The 21,744-nt window shown below is 43.5% G+C and overlaps 1 protein-coding gene across 1 annotated transcript; it reads right to left on the bottom strand.

Moving 5' to 3' along the window:
• Window positions 1-540: 540 nt before the first annotated feature.
• Window positions 541-21,699, bottom strand: DESI2 (desumoylating isopeptidase 2). Its single transcript, XM_077486134.1, has 5 exons — window positions 21,372-21,699; window positions 14,542-14,614; window positions 7,589-7,682; window positions 4,595-4,736; window positions 541-1,193 (listed from the first exon to the last, which is right to left on the bottom strand). Exons 1-5 carry the CDS (start codon window positions 21,408-21,410, stop codon window positions 963-965), a joined length of 579 nt encoding a protein of 192 aa, XP_077342260.1. The 5' UTR covers window positions 21,411-21,699; the 3' UTR covers window positions 541-962.
• Window positions 21,700-21,744: the final 45 nt, after the last annotated feature.

Here is a 21,744-nt window from a genome sequence, read left to right as displayed (position 1 = left end):
AAAAAAAAAAAAAGGGGGGGGGGGGGGGAAGAACAACCTACAGCCCAGCACCCTATTTTTACCCATCAAGACTACTGATCCCTCACTCCCACAAAACATCTGCTTCTACAGAAGATGTACCACAACTGCAAAAAAAAAAAAAAAAAAAAAAGAAAAAAAAAAAAAATAAACAAACAAACACACACAGTCTTATGGGTTACCCTACAAACACGTCAAGACACTGGATAAAGCCAAGAGGATTGTCAAGCAACTTCATCCAGGTGTATTTGGTTTAAAACACATAAATTTGATTTTGTCAGTGTGACGGGTCCTATAGTGTTATTTTGCAAAGGATCAAGACAGTAGTGGTCAGAAAAATAACACTGTAAACTATCAAAGCACAATTTGATGATGAGCTTCACCAAACAGGTGACCACTTGCAACCAATTAAAAAAAAAAAAAAAAAAAAAAAAAAGGAAGAACGCTGCACTAGTATGAAAGTTGGCAGGATACTCCAAAAAAGCACTGAGGATACAGGTACAATTGGACTGCACAGTCGAGTTAATGGACTGAACTTTTTCTTCATTTGGGTCAAGAGTGCAATATTCCAAAGTTCTTTTTAGCTGACGGTAAAATTATAAGAGTTGTTGGAAAAAAAAAAATACAGAGAGGTAATCTCAATATTAAAAAATTAAATAAAAATAGGGGGCGGGTTGGGAAGTAGAAATGTACACAAGACATGTTTAAAAAGTTTTGTAGAATGGTGAATAGTTGGACGAAAACAATAGTGTCATTGCATTATGTTCTGTAACAAAAGTACAAATATCCTGAGCTGAAATACTTCAAAAGAAAGTAGACTCCTGTGCCCCAATGTAGATTTCCTGCCCACTGAAAGACAGAAGAGTGTCAGTTGCTGGAGATCATTAGAATTACTGACTTTGAAAACAATTGCATTTCATTGCAGTTCTCCCATAAGTGTTTTCCTATAACTTAGTGTGGCGTCCAGGTCGGGGCATTATATTTGTAGAAGCAGAGGCCGAGGCAGCTGCATCTTCTGCTTCTTCCAGCTCTTCCTGCAGCTCCTGGCTGACACTAGACTGGAGGGCAGCAGGAGTCAACCATTCCTTAGGTAGACAGCTTTGTAGAAAAGGTACACAGGAACTAAAGTATGCCAATCGGTTAACCCAACGGGGTATCTCCTTGCCACAGAGGATCTAAGTGACAAATATAAAAAGTGATTAGAATAGGAAGAGAACAATGGATGAACCAGGCCAGTACTGCAAAGGAAAAAGGCCCTCTTTTGCCAATAACTGGCAAGCCACACATGTATTTATGTTTCACAGTAGTATTAAAACCAGACATTTTAAGCAGTCATGATTTTATTTATTTATTTATTTATTTTAAATAAGAGCAGCTACTACCAGCCGTTTTGGTATTGCATTTATTAGCCATAAAAAATAGTTTTACTTTGTGAAGCCTAGTACACACGGGCCGAATGACGGACAACTTCAGGCGTTTCAAAAAAAAAAAAGCCAACATTTGGCCCGTGTATGGTAGCCAGTACAGCTGGCTGCTGTTGGATGAGCATGCTGAAAAACCAGCAGCCGACCAGCTCCCAATCAGCGATTTCAGCCATTGGCGTGTTCTGGTGGGGGGCCGTCCCCCTGTCATAACACAATGGTTTGGCTTTATCAGCTTGTTAGAAAAGTGGCTCCGATCTGAGCGGTCATTTTTTTTACGTTCAACCTAACAAAGATTTTTGCATTACATAGGTGCCTGCAATTTAAAGACTTGGTCCATCTTTGTGATCATGTTTCGCATTGCACCCTAAATGTGAGTGTAACATGAAACATGGGGGCCGATTTACTAAAAGGCAAATCCACTTTGCACTAAAAGTGCAGTCACTTTAGATCTGAGGGGAAGCTCTGCTGATTTTATCATTCAATCATGTACAAGCAAAAATGCTGTTTTTTATTTCCCCCCCTCAGATATACAGCGAGTGCACTTGTAGTGCAAGGTGGATTTACCTTTAGTAAATAAACCCCATAGCCACAGTCCTCAACCGCTGCCCGCAATGTACCTGTAGTGTAGGGTGCTTCTGCCTGAAACATTTTGTTTTGAACTTGGTATGGCTTTCCGTGGTTCTGCCCACACAGCCGTGTCATCCATTCAAAGAGATCTATGAACGTAAATACTAAAGTTCCATCTGGCATCACTGCATGTGAGGCCAACTGATTACATTCTTCAGCCCCATAACTGTTGGGCTGTGCAAACCTGATGTTGTAAGAAGAATATGCAGAAAGTTTCATTGCACCGCAATACACTGGTCGCAGTTGCAATTGTCTGCAGGCCTAAAAAAAAAAATAAAATAAATAAAAAAAAAAAAAAAAAAAAAAAAAAAAAAAAAAAAGGTGAACTATACCTTCAAGGTGTTCAAAAGATTCACTGTAATGTATCCTGGGCGAGATGCCATAATTTGCAAAAAAAGTGTAAATATATTGTAAAGCGATTACAGATTGAAATAAGCACTGGAGCATTATAAAACTGGAATGAGCTTAACCTACCTCTCATGAGTGTAGAACCAAGAAATATGCTCGGCCAGTATTTCTTGCGTTTGCTAGGCTCCTGGTCTGATTTTTTAACAATATTATAGGAAACCTGTCATTTAATCTTACCTCTCCCTGTACCCTTACCAAAATAAGAAAAAAAAAAAAAAAAATAATCACAATGTATACCAATAACCAGGATTTTTCTACACATGGCCTTGCAGCAGTCTGCATCATTCTGGGTTTGCACCCAATAGAGACAAAAAGGGGAGGGAGGAAGAGAACGAGATTGCTCATGCATACCAGTACAGGAGCCATTCCCCCCCCCCCCTCTTTCTTCTTGGGTTGGTTTGGAGCATCTATCAGCGTCTTAGTGGTTATTAGCAAAACAGGTAGCCTTTCAAATAAACTTATTTAAGTAGACAACTAGGTGCAGAAAGTGGGCCTATTCTTTAACCACTTCAATCCCCGGCCATAGTAAAAATGTCGTCCTCTAGTTTGTGGGGGGATATCTGAATGATGCTACAGGCATCAATCTTTCCGGCCAGCGATTCTGTGCACGATAAGAATAATCATAGCGGCAGTTCCACCGCTTGATTTGTTTTTATAGGTAACGGGAGGCCGCCACCATCCGGTGCGTCTCCGGGCTCTCCAGTGCCATCGGGGCCCGGAGAAGGAATCGCCAGCCACCAGATGACAAGCGGTGAGATTTCCGGTGACCAGATGGTCACCAGTCATCTCTATGACCACATCTCTCCATAAAGAGGACCTGTCACATAGAATCCTATTACAAGGGATGTTTACATTGAGTTGAGTCTGAGCTAGTTAGCTCGCCCCCCTTTTTTGTGTGTGCATTTTTTGTTTACTAGTTCTCTTTTTAGGAGATCTTTGTCACCAGATCTCCAGGTTGAGGTCTGGAGGAACGTTTATTTTCTCATCCTAAAAGGAAAGCCAAGGAATAATAAAAGATATTAAGCAGCAATTATAATGTATTATAGATTAATAGCTGATGCAAATATTATATTTTATGGAATACAATGAGGTTATAGAACCCTATAAGATTTGTTAATGAATTTTTAGGGTGGTGTATTACTACTACTGCAGTACTTTATGTGTATTAATCCTTATTTTTGTCCATAAATTTAATGTGTCACTGGTTTATCTGTTACATCTGTTTTTGGAGGTTGGTTTCTATCTATTTTTCATTTTAAAATGGGCTCATTTCCCCTTTTGTTATTATGTAGATGTTCTGTTTATAAATGGAAAACCTTCTGAATAAAGAAGTATACTTAAAAAACAAAAAACCCACAATCCAGAGAACACTATTAGATTCCTCTTTTTGCCTTCTATATACCCAATATCTGTTTGGGCAGTGTGTGCCAAGAATGTTGACAACCTGGTTCCTGCAACAGTCTAGAGAGACAAAAAGCACTGGTTTCAACTCACAACTCTAGGTAAAAGCAGGTGGTGAGCCTTCAATCATTACACGTGGTGGATGCATGCATGGCACAACAGTTTATCGAGTTGTAGAAAATAATTCTTAACGTTTTTCACAGTTTATTCATGTATTAAACACTTCGCACATTTGATTTTTTTATGTGAGTGTTTAACTTTTGAGTAATAATCAAACAGAGGGCATAAATTGTTTTTTTGTCTTCTATATACCCAATATTTGTATGAGTGGCATGTAGCGTGAAGCAGTTTTGAGAACTCCCAGCCACAGTCCAGAGGGTGATGCAAAGCACTTTTTTACCTCATTTCTTAAGGAGGTCAAAGTAGGAGGTGAGCATTCAATCATTACATGTGGTGGATGCAAATAGGTCAGTGTCTTATAAGCTGAAGGAGAAAAGTTTTCACGTTTTTCATAGTGGCGATTGCCAATACTGTCTGTTGATTGATTTTATTTGGACTCTGCACCATTGTATTAGTAACCAGTGTTGTTGCTACAATACAACACACTGGTTCACAACCTCCAGCACGTGGTGCTTCTTTCTGCACACTTAGAAACTAATCAATGCCAAAACATAAAATGTGGTATATAACATTTCTAAATAAATAGGATACATTACCTCTGACAGAGCTGAGGAGAAGTGGTTGCAATTTTTGTGCATAAGATGATAGGCATTTCCTTTAAACTCCTTTCCAAGTTCTTCGACTATTTTTTCGATGTCATTCTCTGTGAAATCTGTGCTTCCTAAAGCGATTGCTTCCCTTTAAAAAAGGGAAAATAAACATAAAAGTTATAAATGCACGGGGTTTTGTAAAGACCCGCAGAGGACACTATGTAGTGGATGAAGATATGTGGCTTGGTTGATAAATATATAGACAGCAATGCCTTTTAAACAGATTTTCTTTGATTTTTTTCTTATACATAAAATATACGACAGACACTGCAAAACAATAGGACTGTTAGTAAACTTTGTTATAGAAAGTATTAAAACTGAAACACATCCTGCATTATGGTTGCTTAAATAAAATAAAACCAAAAATAAAGCCTAACTGGGCAAGTGCTAACTAAAACATGGCAGTCTTTAATCTGCGAGAAGTAGGGATAAGCTTAAGGTTTGGTCCAAACACAAGTTTGCACTGGACCTTGGCTGTTCAGGTATTTGAAAAAAGCCTGAAAATGTACCCTTTTAGAAGGAGCCAAACGTCATGTATAATATCTGCATTTCTATTGCCATCTCTGCTCCTTACGTTCGGGACACTGGCACAGGTACTGTTGTGTCCTTCAACCAGTGACTTCAAAAAGTAGTGGGGGGGCATGCGCTTCCCCTATAATTCATAGGAGGTCCTTCAGGTCTTGTATGAATTTTAATGGGGGTCCTCTGTCCTCAAAAAACAGTGTTTACCACTTGTCTATCAAGGTACGGTTATAAACAGCATGGTAGACACTGGGTTAAAGCAAGGTTTTACAGACAGACAAGATCTTTCAGACAAAAAAGTGAGCCGAGCGGCTCTCGCTTTGATGGGGCTCTAAAAGTGCACATACTCCCCCACCACAATTGTGTAAAAAGGTTGGTTGATCTGGTCTCCTGTGATCATCTACTTCTTCCACTGTCTCCAAAAAATAACCTAATATTTACAGAGCCAGGGGACAGGCTGTACATGCTCAGTTTGGTGTGTTTTTTTTCTTGGGAGAGTGGCATGTGATCAGCACAGAGCCAATCAGCACTGTCCAGACAAAGGGTCAGGGGTCCTGCATTCTCACTGGACAATCGTGGGAGAATGAAAACTCCTCCTGCAAACTTTAAAACAGACACTCAAAAGTAACAAGACTGTTCTAACTGCCGATGAGAAAAAGGTATTTAGCAGTTTATATTAAAAAGATTGCTTTTCCATGTTCTGTGGGAGACCAGATATAGTGAATGTAGGGTCCTGGGTTTAGTAAAACTAAGTCTTTGAAGAGTGAGAAAGCCTGGGGTGCCAGGAGACCCTTCATCTAAAGCCCAAAAGTGGGCCTGTGCAGCAAGGTGCTGTAATTAAGACAGAGTGAGCCAAGAGAACCAGGAAGCAGGGTCTGGGGGACCCAGTGCTAAGAGCAGTAGTGCTGCTGACAAGACAGACAAGTGGATTAGCATTGTGGGTTGACGGTTTTTATGTGCAAAGCAGGCACCACTGTGTGGGCAACTGTTGTGTTGGACTTTTCTTCTTGTTTAATAAAAGCAGACCTGAAAACCTTTAACCACTGTTTGAACTGGAATGACTCATTAAAAATGCTCACTACCACGGAGCTTAACATGCCTTATATCACAGAACATAGAACTGATGTAACTTGCCAAAAAGCTCCAGTGTTGTCTCATCTGTCCAAAGGACATTCTCCCCAGAAGCATCATGACTTGGCAATATGCATTTGAACAAATTCCAGTCTGGCTTTTTAAAAGTTTTTTCCCTTTCAAAAGTGGAGTCCTCCTAGGTCAGGGATATGCAATTAGCGGACCTGCAGCTGTTGCAGAACTACAAGTCCCATGATGCATAGCAAGACTGACAGCCACAAGCATGACACCCAGAGGCAGAGCATGATGGGACTTGTAGTTTTGCAACAGCTGGAGGTCCGCTAATTACATGTCTCTGTCCTAGGTCGAAAACCAACAGTCGATGCAATCAGGCACATATCTGACCTGGAAGATTAGCTTGGAAATTTGAAAGTTTTCCTTTGTTCTTTGTCTACCATTTTCACTCTCCTATTCGATCTGGGGTTGATTTTCCTCTTGCACTCAAAGAGGTTGAATTCTTAATATTTGCAACCATAGGTCAAGCTGTTTGGAGATGGCCTTGAGGACTTAACATTTGACATGTGGTTCTACAATTTTCTATCTGATCTCTTCAGACAACTCTCCTTTTCTTCCTCTGGTTAATGTTCCGTGTAGCGTACACAATAATACTAATCAGTGTGAATGCATATCTCCATTTACGTAGGCCAATTACAAAAACTGCAAGTCTGAAATATCACTAGGATTCGATTATTCCAACAAATCAGTCCAGGCCATTTCCCAACTATCTTTGTACAAGCAATAATTTAATCACTTTTCACACTTTTTTTGCTCTGCTCTGAAATTAGGGCACGTGGGTATACAAGAGACAACTGCCTTTAAGTTGATCACTTTTCACGTTCTAAGAAAAAAACAAAAACGTGTCCACATATAAATTAATGCCAGATAACACATCCATCCAGTAGAAAATAAGGTTTCTTATTTACTGACATGATGGGGATCTGAATGATAATCTTCTCTAGCAATGTTAAATCAAGCACTGGGGTTGTGGCAAGCATTTTCACGTAGTCTTTGTAGTACGGCCTTACAGCACAACAAGAATAAAAGGAAAACCATGCATGGGTAGGTAGAACAGTTATGATTACTTTTTCAGGTGCGTTATTTAGCTTGGTCCTGATGTACTTCCCTGTGCTTTATTTTGTGTATACCTACTTAGTTTAAATGCAGGCAGTCAGTTTGATTTTAGGAGAATAGTCAATCACATTTTGTAACTGCATTACTATAATGCCCGATTGCTTCATAACAGCAGTTAAAAACAGATAAATTTGACAGGCAAAACATTTAACTTACTTGAATTTAAAGGTGTCTCCCAACTCTGTGGAATCCCCAGGAGTGATCTCAAAAACACCAGAGAATGGATATGGGTGACCTCCATACGCAAATTCTGATAGTAGAAAAAAATATATATATATATAAAAGCGAGAGAGTGTGTGTGTGTGTGTGTGTGTGTGTAACCCAACAGTGGAGGTCCCCCATTACTGTAGCTCTTAAATGACTGGACTAGGGTGCCATCTGTAGAACAATACTTTAGATCAGCGATTTGACATTTTACCACACATGTGCCCAATACTATGACAATTTACCAATCAAGAAAAAAAAAAAAAAAAAAAAAAAAGAAGAAAAAAACAGGTAATCAGTCAGACCTTCTCCTTAAGGCTCGATTCACATCTATGCATGTTGCTTTTGAGCGTTTTTGCGGTGCTTGGACACGCGTTGTTACCGCGTTGAGTTTTTTTCTCTTTTACACCGTGGTTGCTTAGCAAACAGCTATATACAATGAAAAAGAAGAAAAAAAATCTGGCAAAAACACGGCACTTGCGTTTTTGATGCAGGGCCATTGACTTCTATTACATGCAAAAAGTCCCCGACTCTTTTCAAAAACGCAGAGGCACAAAAATGCATTGATGTGAACATGTTCCATAGGAACCCATGTTAAAAAGTACCAGTTACTTACCGGTAACTGTCTTTCTGGGAAATCTTCCAGGACGGCACACCTGAGAGATGAGAGGCTCCTCCCTACAGGAAACACAATCAATCGACAGCTGTTTTAAGTCCCCACCCTTCCCCTTGATCCTCAGTTTGTAGAGAAGTAACTCCTGAACCAGGTTCACAAGGGAAATCATTCCTCATAGGTACTCACCTTCTAGTGTTCTAGAATTTTCCCTCCTCCAACGGGCGGGAAGTAGGCCTGCCGTCCTGGAAGATTTCCCAGAAAGACAGTTACCGGTAAGTAACTGGTACTTTTCTCAAGTCATCTTCCAGGACGGCACACCTGAGAGGATAAACAAGTACCTCAGGCCTACCTTAGGGTGGGGCCACTGCAAAACCCTCTTGGCGAACCTTGGCTCTGCAGTGAGCTTTACCTCCATTCCATACGCTCATATGCTTGATGAAGGCATCTTAGCTGGATCATGCGGCTGATCTGCAGGTCTGCTCCACAGATGTTCCTGCCTTTTCCGCTTCAGATGCAGTATCTAGGTGAAATGGGCTCTTAAAAATGGAATCAGAAAACATGTTAAACTTGTAGGTTAGCAATGTTGCCTATCTCACACATCTAACAACCATGGCCTATTATGCCTGTAGGTGCTACTTAGAACCACTAAAAAGATAAATAAGAGACCTGTGTAAGACAAGGACACTACATTAATCAATAAGAGGGCCTGTCTTAACACTATCCTGTTGAGGGAAATAAAACTGCTTCCTTTTTATCTTTATGTCAGCAAAAGACTAAAGGGAAGCCTACTTAAGGGAAATAGATTAACAGAAGCTTGAACCCTGGGTTTAAGGCACGCCCAATCTATGTCCTTACTTACGCCTGAGAGCCTTCTTCAGGAGATTAAAGTCCCTAGCAGGAGTAGACTACCCATATTGCTATGTCTAGTTTTGCTAAAAGGGCAAAATGAAGGCCATGCACCGAGCCGAAACCTATTCGATCGGGTATACATCTTTATACTTCATCCTTAGGCCCTAATACTCCTCTGAACAGAACTCTCCAAGTTCTTACTAAACAGGGCGATTCATTATCCCCTTCCTCCAGTGTCCCATAACCCTACAGGGCTTCAACCCTAGGAAATGGTTCTGGCATCCCTGAATGCAAGTGATCAAGGTTTTCTGACATGTGAAAGCTGCAGCCCGAACTCCTGGCCCCTCCATGGAAAAGAAGGCTGAAATACAAAAAGGTGATACATGCATTATTAATATCACAAATAAAATGATCATAGATTGTGGGCACGGCACAATAGATTTAGACAGAAAGGACACAAGCATAGACAACAATGTTGTGTGCCTGAGTGTGACTAGCTAAACCAATATATCAAATATGGGAAGAGACCCAAATCTGAACCTCAACGTAGACAAACAGTCCTCATAGTCTGGTTTTCTGATGTGCTGCCAAGACGTAAAAACATTAAGACTCAAGCAAACACTAAATGCTGCGTATTTCTTTAGTGCAGCTAGCTAGGTCATAACTGATATATAAATACGGAAAGGACAGGAACCCCCTTTACTGTTGTGCTTTACCTATGTACAGCAAAACAAGGCTATAAAGACAGAAAGACCCAAACTTCTATGTTGTGTATTTCTGACAAACCACCACAGTTATAAGATTAATATGAACACCAACTCCCGTGTTGTGCATTTTTGCTATGCCACAGGGAAAAATATGGAACACAAGACAATCCTTTCTGTCATGCACTTCTGTAGTGTAGTTCAGATAGAACCAACACTGAGAAAGGACACAAGCAACCTGCAGCATTGTGTTTTTCTGAAACAGAAAGCACCAACAAGCTTCAATCTTGAGTATTTCTGCTGTGCAACAACATAAAAGCAGACACTGAGGAAAAAGACAGACAGCCTTTACAGCTGCAATCTTTCTGGTCTGCTGCAAAATAAAACAAAAACGCCATGATGAGTATTCCTGCTGTGTAGCAAAACCTCAATCAGAAGGGACAGATAAGTTTAGGGTTCCCACACCCGTGCGACCCAACCTGCGACTTGGGACTGCAAGACGCATGAGAAGTCATATACTATGGCTTCCAATGGGTACCATTTGTGTCTGTGCGACACCAGCAGTCCCTGATTCCTGGATCCACAGACCTCAAGATTACACAGGTCGCAGGGAGAAAAAAAAAAAAACAAATAGCAATTTTCAGGTCGAATAAGTAAGGGGTCCCCAATGCTGTGACTCCCTGGAGGATTGCAGCCAACAAACCCCTGCTGTGTATCCCCAAGATGCAGAAAGGTAGATCCATGAGAAACACTGCTTAGCCTGATATACAAACGATAAGGCAGTAAATATAGGACATACAGGACACAAACATTCAATCTTTGTGTATGTCTGATGTGTAGTAATATACCAATACTGAGCAGAGAGGCCACCATCCTCAATGTGTCTCTCAGCTGAGCAGCAAAAACAAAATCAGAAAAAGACAAGCAATCTTCACTGCTGTGTCCTTTCTGATAGGCAGCCAATAAGGCAGTATATGCAAGACATAAAAGGACAGACAACCTTCAATCTTGTATATGTCTGATGTGCAACAATATAACAATTCTGAATAGAGATAGCACATCCATATTGAAGCGATTTGGCCTTGCGACTCAACATGTCAAATCGCATGGCTAAAATCAGCACAACACCACTTTGTGGTGCTACATGGATTACCAAAGGCAGTATATGTACTACACCTGGCAGGGGTTCAATTTGTATTTCTACTAAGTAGCCCAACAAATTCGAACCATCAATTTTCACTGCTGCCTTTCTGATAAGGCAGTAATACAGGACACAAAACCTCACAGACCTTAATGCTGTATAAATCTGATGTGCAACAATAAAACACTATGAATAGAGATAGCACATCCATATTGAAATGATTTGTCATGCGACTCAACATGTCAAATCGCATGTTTAAACTCGGTAGCCATTGCTGTTAATAGCACTGTCTGAATCAGCACAGCGCCACGCAAATCAGGACCATCAGACTTCACTGCTGCCTTTCTGATAAGTAACCAACAAGGCAGTAAAACAGGACACAAAGCCCCACAGACAGACCTCAATCTTGTGTATGTCTGATGTGCAGCAATATAACCATTATGAGCAGAGATGTCACCAGACTCAATGATGTGCATTTCTGCTGTGCAACACAAAACCAGAAAGTACAGACCACCTTCACTGTTGTATTCTTCTGATCTGTAGCCAAACAAAGCAGTACCTTTAGTATATAAAGGACAGCAAACAAGCTTCAGTGCAGTGCATTTCTGATGTACAGCAATATAGTCCTTATTAAGCAGAGATGTCACAAATCTCAATGTGTATTTCTGCTGTGCCACAAAAACATCCCAGCAAGCACAAACCTTCACTACTGAGGTCTACTGGTGTGCAGCCAATGAGGAGTCATGGTCTATCCCTTTATGAAATAACCAACAGGCAATTTATTTCATAGGCATAGCCTGGGCTGTAGATACTAAACCTTCACCACCAGAGAAGGAACAGATCCTAAAATGGTTGGACACCCTACTATTAGTAGTAGTTGTTGTCCTACCTTACCTCCATAGACTGAGCAAACGCTAGCCAGCACATATCCAGGTGGTGCTGATTAGCAACTAAAGTCTCAATGAGCTCAGCCCTAGAGACCAATTTAAGACCTCTCTAGAAGAGGTGGTTACCAGTTTAGCCTGGGAGGTAAATAGCTATTTGCAGGCTTCAAACAATCAATTATGTAGCTCTTGCATAGGTTTGCACAGAAAATCCTCAATTAAAAGGATGTAGGGAGCGATCTATGGTGAATCGCCTTTAGATCTGCCACTGAGTGGATTGTAGCCCAAACCAATAAAAAAAGTTTCTTCTTACCTCCTACACTATAATATAAACACAGTGTAAAGGTGGAGTGGGAGGTTGGAGCTTATGAAAGTTAACTATAGCAGGCAACCCCCAAAAGGAGGATCTGTGACAAGGGAACCCCTACTGTGCCACACAGTAGCTTGGTCTCTGCCCATCCTTGAATGTTAGGTCAGCTTTTAAACATTGTGAAGCAACTTCAGATTCCTAGCAGCTGGGCTAATAGGGCCGTTAACCTAGTGCACCTGCTGACCAGGGGAGCTTCTGAATCCACCAACCACTGCCCAATTAATAACCTGTTCAGTGGTATACCTGGCCTGTAAGTAACTTTGTATCTACCAGGTCCCCTCTGTACGCTATATTCATCCCTACTAAATGTACCACAACTGGGCATGTAGGGAGAGGCTGGCAACCTACTGCTGCGATAACCACAGTGTCTCTGCTGTAAGAGGGAGCTGTGGCTGGTGGTTTTAGCAGTGGCGTCTGCGCTATTTGTATCCCGACCCCAGGTTCTGCACTGCACCAGTCAGTATATACACGGGGAAGGGGGAGCAATGGCCTACCTACCTCTTTCTCATCTGAGGTGGTTTAGGCACACTCGTTCCTCTGCACCACCTGTCCACCATACAGCTTCTCTGATGTAAGAGGGGCTGCAGCTGGTGTTTTTAGCAGAAGCTTAAGGGCTATTTGAATCCAGACCCCAGGTGAGATCTCAAATGCCCAGGAACCCTCTGGCTGGAATTGGGGATTTTGCAGCTAATTTCCCACGGCAAAAGGAAAGTAAAGTACTCACCGTTGTCGTCTTCCTCTTTTTGCCACAGCCAGCGGGCTTGCTTTTCCATCCTTATGGTCCACACGCAAGGAGGATAGCCGCCAAAGTGCTCCCCCCCCCCCCCCCCAACTGCTGTCCCCATAGGGAGGTGCTAGGTTAGGCTGTGTCCTGCACTGTACCAGTCAGTCAGTCTATATACATGGGGGGGGGCAATGCCTTCCATTCCTCATTCCCATCTTCATATCTGAGGTGGTTAAGGCAGACATACACCGTAGTAAACTGGTGCCTCCTCGCTCTAGAGAAAGGAGGATGTGGGCGCCTGCTCCTACTGACTCTCAGCCTTCCCTCCTGGGTAAGAACGCCGCTGCCATTTTCCCGAAGTTTGAAAATGACGCGGGTGCTTGTTGCCACGCCCTCTCCGGCAGCCCACGCGAGCTACCGGGGACCCAGGAGTCGGGGACAAGATCCCCCTGGAAAGAACCGATGGCCAGCACCCCCGTCTGAACAGCCACCTGTACAGGTAAGGAGGGGGAGACAGGATAATGGCCCCTGAAGTTCTGGGTACACCACTGTACCCAGGGTCCTCCAGCTCTCAGGGGGGCTCTTCCAATTTCTGCTGCCCGCCCTGAGGAAAAGATAGGGGAACCCCCCAGGAAGGACAAGAATATCCTACCAGACCCAGAGGCTTCCCAGGCTTGTGGTCCGGCTCCCAGGGGGAGACCACCAGCCCCAGGCTTCGGGTCATTTGGAAAAAAACAAACAGTTTCGCTGTGTAGGGAGAAACACAATCAAAAACTGAGGATCAAGGGGAAGGGTGGGGACTTAAAACAGCTGTCGATTGATTGTGTTTCCTGTAGGGAGGAGCCTCTCATCTCTCAGGTGTGCCGTCCTGGAAGATGACTTGAGAAAAATTTCTGCACTTCCTCTGATTCCCTGCAAAGGTAAAGCATAATGGACTACTATGCATCGCATAGTAGCCCATTATATGTCACTTACCTGACACAGGAGCCAGCAAAGTCACCGCTGTCCCCTGTAGTCCGGAGCATCCATCTTCTCGGGGGGTCTCGCTGCTCTGCCGCTGTCATTCAACGAAGCCACGATGACGTCACTCCCGCACGGGAGCCGCCACTCGCGGCATATCGCCGTTGACAGCGGTTCGCCTGCGCGCCCGCTGTATACAGCACATGGGCCGTAGACAGCGGTGCCTGTGTTTTAGTAAGTATCTCCTAAACCATGTAGGTTTAGGAGAGATTTATTGGACCTACAGGTAAGCCTTAATCTAGGCTTACCTGTAGGCCAAAGTGGTTTGTAAGGGTTTACAACCACTTTAAGGTCAATAGATAACCATTCAAGGCAAGGCCATGCTGGAATATACAGCTGTGGAAGGGCTGTATAGGTGCATGTATGTAGACTGGTATATCCATTTACCTACATTAAAATGGCAGTTCCTTGCTTGTACCAAACAATCGTGTGTCAGATTTGACTTTCCCCGGGGAGGACCATGTATGTGCTGTATCCAGCTTATAAACAACCCAAACCAATATTTACCTACAAATAATACAAAGGAAGGGCAGACAGTAGCTGGCCTCATCAATTACCCCTTACCCAAAGTAATGTAAGAAGGGAAATAAACCATACCTCTACCATACACCTGAATACCAGAGTGGAAGACACCAATTCCTAAGGATGATGTGTATTCATTGATCCAGTACTAAAAGAAAAAAAAAAAAAAAAAAAAAAAAAAAAAAGGAAGAAGAGGATATAAACACAAGACCAGGCTGAGTTCACATATTACACAGGAGATATAGATATATCCAACAGTTTGTGCATGGTAATGTGGCATTATTCAAACTTAGAAACTCACCTGAACAAAACATTACATTTAAGTAAAATGATCACACTGTAGTTTTATGTAACAGGAAAAAAATAAATTTGATCCCCTGCTGATTTTGATTTGCCCACTGAAAGAAATGATCAGTCTATAATTTTAGGTTTATTTTCAACAGTGAGAGACAGAACAAAAAAAATAAAAATCCAGCATTTCAAAAAAATTGTAAATTGATTTGCATTTTAACGAGTGAAATAAGTATTTAATCCCCTATAAACAAGATTTCGGGCTCCCGTCTTAAAGGGTTTACTCCTAATCTCAGCTGGTTACCGGTATAAAAAAAAAAAAAAAAAAAAAGACAACAGTCCACAGAAGCAATTGGTCAGATTCCAATATCTCCACCATGGCCAAGACCAAGAGCTGTCCAAGGATGTCGGGGATAAGATTGTAGACCTACACAAGGCTGGAATGGGCTACAAAGAACATCGGCCAAGCAGCTTGGTGAAAGGGTGACAACAGTTGGTGCGATTTTACACAAATGGAAGAAACACAAAATAACTGTCAATCTCCCTCAGTCTGGGGCTCTATGCAAGATTTCAACTCGTGCAGTTTGAATGATCATAAAAATCCCTTGTAATAGAAAAAAAAAAAAAAAAAAACGCATGACAGGACCTCTTAAATATGAGATCCGGAGTCAAAAAGGCCTCAGATCTCATATTTACACTAAAATGTAATTAAAAAAAAATAAAAGTAATCTCTCTTTAAGAGCTATGGGCAGAAGTGATGTTTTGACATCACTTCCGCCCTGCAAAGGTATGGAGACGGGTGGGGCCATCGTCCCCTCACTTGTCTCCATACCAAGCCAGGTAGAGGACCCAATCGTCTCCAGCTACTAATGGCCCTGGTAAGTGGCAGAGGGCACCAGAGAGCGACGGGAGGGGCCCTCTCCTGCCGCCGATAAACGTGATCTTGAGGTGAATCCGCCGCAGAGACCACTTTTATCTGAAACTAGACTGCTCACCGAAGAAGAGGATACTGGGGTTATGGTAGCTAGCTGCCATAACAATGATATCCCTCTTCAAAATGCCGACATAACAGCGTGAACCGGTCTGGAAGGGGTTAAGTCACTAGTAAGGCTGTGTGGGTGTCTTTTTCCCTCCGGTTCTTCGCCAGATGCCAGATGCTAGCTCCCGCAGTCGCGTGAGCTACGCTCTCTGTTCTTTAATAGACATAGGTGGTGAGGGCATCTAGTGATGTCATCTACGGGCCCTTGTGAGATCACAAGGGGTGGGGTCACCATATGACATCACTGGGTGGCCACGCCCCATATCTATAAAAGAACTGGCAAAAAGTGGAGCTTGCACAACTGCGAGAGCTAGGGTTGGGAGAAGAACCGGCAGTGGAAGACATAAGCGCAGTGAGAAGAAAATTGGAGGGAGAAGAGATGCTCGAGCTGCTTTAATAAAAGGACTTGGTCAAAAACCTCAGGAGCTGGCTTTATTTCTTTTCGGGTAAATGGGTAGGGGTACAGATTTCAATAAGCCCCCCACCCACAAAAGTCCCACATCAGCATGGGGACAAGGTGCTTTGGGGTGGGGCAGAGCTGGACCTATTTGTGTCGGACCAGTTAAGGGAACCATTGATTTATAAACATCATGCAGCATTGTACCAGTGTAAACCCGGCCTTAGCCTAAGACAGGGGTGCCCAACCTTTTGAAGAGCAAGGGCCACTTAAGCAACTTGGTAACCAGTCGCGGGCCACAATCAGCGGAGTGGGCGGATGACAGATCCGTGTCCACTCCACATAGCCCACTCTACTTTATGGGCCCTCCAATCTGCCCATATGGAAGGGAACAGATCCCGTTATGTTTTTTTTTTTTTCTCCTTTTTAGCGGATTGGATTGAAGGTATGCAGGTGTAAATGGACACAAGTCTGTTTACATTTGCCGCTCCATAGAGGTGAATGAAGGGTCGGATCGATCGTGTTAAAGGGGCCTAAGGCTGCTTTCACACTGATGTGCTGTGATCTACCCAGAGCAGTGCACCTCTGGCTTTTCTGTGGGTTAGCTGCACTTTGCCATAGAATTCTATTATATCCTGCAGGTGTTGAGCACTTTCTGGAAGCGCATTAAACCCGTAGATAATAACAGAGGTCTATGGCTCAGTGAAGTTTGAAAGCAGCCTGGTAACCACTGCAGAACAGATATGCCTATATAGACACACTGTGATTATAGTATTAAACATACCTTTAATAACAGTCTTCAATTTGGGTATCGCCAGCTGTTGCTGTTCCAGGCAGAGTGCATTTGGTATCACTCCGCCTGTGACAGGAGGTGGCGCTACACAGGAAGCATCGTCTTATGTGGCTCTGCTATGCAACCGATTGCTTCCTCTACCGCCGGCTTCATTCACAACACTGATGCTCTGGGATGCTGTGTCGGGAACCCGTGATCTGGGCTTGCCAACCAGTCATCCCAGAGCAGGAGGTCGGGGGCCACATCAGAGGGCTCTGCAGGTCACATGTGGCCCCGGGCCACTGGTTGGGCACCCCTGGCCTAAAACCATCAGCATACAAAGATTTTGAGCAGTGGCATGCAGGAGACTAAGAAGCAAGTCTGCAGTGGCACAAGGCTTCATAAATAAAACACACAAGTCTTGACAGCAACTTGGATAGAAAATCAACATGCCACTCATTATCAAAACCATAAAAAGGTAGGCTAGGCATTACAGCTCCAGCGTTACCTTGATCCTTGCACGGACAGGATGCTCACCTGTACTGAAAATTGCTTATGCCGATTTCACTGCATAATGTGAGCTATCAGAATGTGCATTAGAAGCTGCAGCAAGTCAGCTAGACCCACCTCATTTCCTGACTTGAGGACATCCAGCATCATTTAACTCTAATATTCTCTCAAACCGCCCCCCCAAGCCTGGCTGTCCATAGCCCACCATAGTGCATAGTAGCGCATTATGCTTTACCTTTGCAGGGAGACAAAGAAGAAGTAAGCCCATCAGGGTTTACTTCCTCTTTAAACATGTAACTTGACAAGGGAAACAACTGCAGCCTATAAGACTGTTCATTGGCTGGATGACATCACTCCTGTGCATGAGATCATCATTCTGGCACACAGAGACCAGCTAGATGCTGCAAGCTTCACATCACAGTCCCCCCCCTCCATTTACATTACAGTGCAATCTTTTACATCACAGCCTCCCTTTACAACAGTGGTGCTCAATCTCCCCAGCACCAGGGACCGGCCGCTTGGAAGTCAACTCCTGTTGCGGGGTATGAGGGGGTTGGGTTTCAGCCTGAGTCTTACCAATGCTATGAGGTCCTGTCCTCAGCCTGGTCCCCCCCTCCTTTGACCACAGAGAGGTAAGTGAGTAGTGATGTTATAAGGGGAGTGTGCACCCTGTAGTGGTCGGAGGGTGGCAGTGCAGGTTGTGCCAGTTTGCTCTGTCCATCACTGGTCCATGGCCGGAGGTTGAGGACCCCTATTTGCATTAGCCCCCCCCCCCTTTGCATCACAGTCCCCAATTGTTACATTGCAGTCCCACCCCCCTATCATCACAGTCCCTCATCTTAACTTAGCAGCACCTGCCCCTTTAAAATTACAATCCCCTTCACATAAAAGATTCAATCTCTTATAATAGAGTCCCCCTTTACATTATAGCACACTTTTAAATTACAGGCCTCCCTTTGCATCACAGTGCACCCCTTCAAATTCCTCCTACCCCCCCCTCCATGTAGCAGCCAGCCTTTACATTTCAGTCCTCCCTTTACACTGCAGCACCCCAATTACATATCAGTGCCCCTTTTCCAAAGCATTCCACATTTTACATAGCCCATCTACCATTACATTAGAATGATCATCCCTCCCCTTCCAGTCCTACCTTTCAAAGGGGGAGAGGTCTGGATGAAGGGTGGGAGCTTCCAAACTTCTCCTGTTACTAGGGGTGACTGGTTGCCAAGACCGCCCTTGGGGAATAGCAACAAACTTAACTTGAAAAGCTGGGCAGCTCCCACCCTCCATCCAGACCAATCTCTCCTTCTGCCCTCTGTGAAGAGGACAGCAGCGGCAGAAGAGAGGACACACCGACAACTAAATGGGTGGCGGTCCAGACAGCAATGTCACTTGGTCCGGGTACAAACCAGGGTTCACAATTTAGTGATGCCTGGTTTAGAACAAAGAAGAAAAGGGTGACCGGCAGGATCTACTAGTCACTGCAGATGCTTTTACTAAATAATTTTACATATTTTGACCAAGGACATGATTCTAAAGTCGAAGTGTTTTTTTTTACCTTAATTCATTCATTGTAAAAGGTAATTAATATTTAATTAAAACAACAAGCATGTTATACATACCTGCTCTATACAATGGTTTGGAGGACCTAAACCTCTTCTTGGGTCCACCACAGCGCTCTTGGCTCCTCCTCTTCTCAGTGTGCCACCATAGGAAGCCACTTCTTATGGGGGCACATCAGCAGGCTCAATCCTATGCTGGGCTAAGTGGATCTATTGACACACAGCACAGCTGAGTCAAACCCCCTGCTCACAGGATTTAACGCAAAGCAGCATGAGCAAATGAGTCCTGCTCCTGCCTCTGTGAGCAGAGAGAGAGGAGAGAGCCAATGCAGATGGGGACGGTGCTGGATTGAGATAAGACTCATGTATGTATGTAGGGAGGTGAGGGGGCGATACAAACACTGGGAAATTTTTTACTTTAATGCAGGGAATGCATTAAAAAAGAAAAGTAAAAGGAATAATTTGTTTTGCAGGTTTATACTTACCTAGGTGGATGCACAATGATCCGCTGCTGCATCTGTCCCCCGGCGCCTCTACACTGAGAGCCGAGCATTCAAACAACACCGATGGCTCGGTTCTCACAGTTCCCTGAGCAGAAAGCTGCTGACTAGCAATCAGCAGCTCTCTGTTCTGCTCCTCCTCGCTCATTGGGGCGCTGAGCTGTGGAGGGGCAGGAAGTAGCAGTCTCAGGCTCTCAGCGGCTGGCTGAGAAGGGTGTCATTCCAGGCACCTAGCGGATCTAGACTTCCATTGTCAGGATGACACAGTGCCTGGACTGATATCTGTCACCTCAGCAGTGAGCGGACTTCAGCCTGTCCTCTGCTGAAAACAGGTCAAAGGAATACAAATAAAAATTGCACCCATAGGAGAAACCCAGCCAAAACGAGCTTTGGCTGGACTTCCCCTTTAAAAAAAGGTAAAAATGTCCAGGCTTTAGAACCACTGTAAGGTGTAAAAAAATAAATAAAAAAAACACAAAACACACACCATAGTCCGCTACTTGTTCTACCCACCCTCATCCCTAAACACTTATCACAAAGAGATTTCTTTTGGTATTTGATCACCACTGCATTTTTTTTTTTGCACTATAAAACAACAAAAACCGACCATTTTGCAAATAAAATTTTACTTTCTGCTATACAACATATCCAAAAAAGGAAAAGTCAAATTTCCTCATCAACTTAGGCCAATATGTATTTGGCTACATATTTTTGGTAAAAAATGTCCCAATTTGCGTATATTGATTGGTCTGTGCAAAAGCTATAGCATCTATAAACCATGTTTTTTTTTTTTAAATCATTTCTTTTTTAATTAATAATGGCGACGATCGGTGACTTATATCAGGACTGTGATATTGCAGTGGACGTTCTGACACTTTTTGGGAACCAGCGACACTAATAAAGTGATCAGTGCTAAAAATTATGCACTGTACTAATGACACTGGCTGGGAAGGGGTTACACATCAGGTGCAATCAAAAGCTACATAATGTGAGGTGCAATTTATTCCCTGCTTTGCAGGGACACAAACTCCATCCCTTCCCCCCCTGTCAGAAAAGCGATCTGCCTAGTTTACATAGAAAGATCGCAGTTCTGTCTCTTTTCCTGACAATCAGCAGGTCTGGCTGACAGATTACCTGGCACCCGCCGATCAGCTTCAGCTGTGTAATGACAGCAGCCGGCGGTGTGTATGCCTATACGTGCCCCCTACCCAGAAATGTTGGAGCATTATATATATATATATATATATATATATATACACACACACACACACACACACACACACACACACACGCCAGATCCGGTGCATAGCTGCTGCTCTATAGCAGAAAAACTGCTATAGTACAGTCCAGGGGCAGTTAAGTCGCAATTAAATCAGCAGTGCAAATCACACGGATGTGCAGCTTTGAAATGGCACTGAAGTAGCGAGATTTCAAAGCAGCACCGGTGTACACGTGTGTGTGTGTGTGTGTGTGTGTGTGTGTGTGTGTGTGTGTGTGTGTGTGTACACACACACACACACACACACACACATTTAACAAATCACAATAGCAAGTCTTGACAGCTTGGATAAAAATAAATAAAATAAAAAAGGGGGAGGTCAACAACAGCACATGGCTCCTTGGCAAAACATTAAAAATGAAGGCATTAGAAGCAGCAATGAGGAAGAGGTAAAGTGCTTCCAGAGAAGTGAATGTCCCCAGAGGGGAAAAGCTTCCCATATAAGGAAATCCCAGGAAGAAAGTAGACAGGACAATAGGCGTGCAGACACACTGTATACACACAGGACAGGAAGGTGCAGCAGAGGTGGGGGATGTGCCGCTCCAATACACTCACCATGTCATATACATTAAGGATGACAGGCTGGTTGGCCATCTCACCGCCTGAAGCAGACGTCTTCCTGTGCCTCGTCCCGGGGATGCGGTGCCGTGCCTGCCGGTCACAGCTGTTCTCTTATTAGTAAAGGGCGGCAGACTGGGTGTCCGGTCATGTCAGGGCGATGGAGGGCCGGGCTGTGTATATAGAGGAGCTCACACTGGACTAGAACACAATATTAGGAGAGGCCTTGTGAAGATAATTAGAAGCCACATCCTCTCCCCGGCTTCCACTCAGCCTCCCGTTATAGTAACATGACTGGGATTAAACAAGGACTACGTCAGGCTACTTCCGGTCCAGCTAGTCACGTGACCATCGCCCTGGGCAGATCGGA

The sequence above is a fragment of the Lithobates pipiens genome, unplaced genomic scaffold (genome assembly GCF_037356315.1).
Source record: "Lithobates pipiens isolate NorthernLeopardFrog02 unplaced genomic scaffold, aLitPip1_a1.2 Scaffold_18, whole genome shotgun sequence".
NCBI classification, from domain to species: domain Eukaryota; kingdom Metazoa; phylum Chordata; class Amphibia; order Anura; family Ranidae; genus Lithobates; species Lithobates pipiens.
The sequence above is the reverse complement of the archived record's forward strand: the minus strand, read 5'-3'. Positions and strand labels throughout refer to the sequence as shown.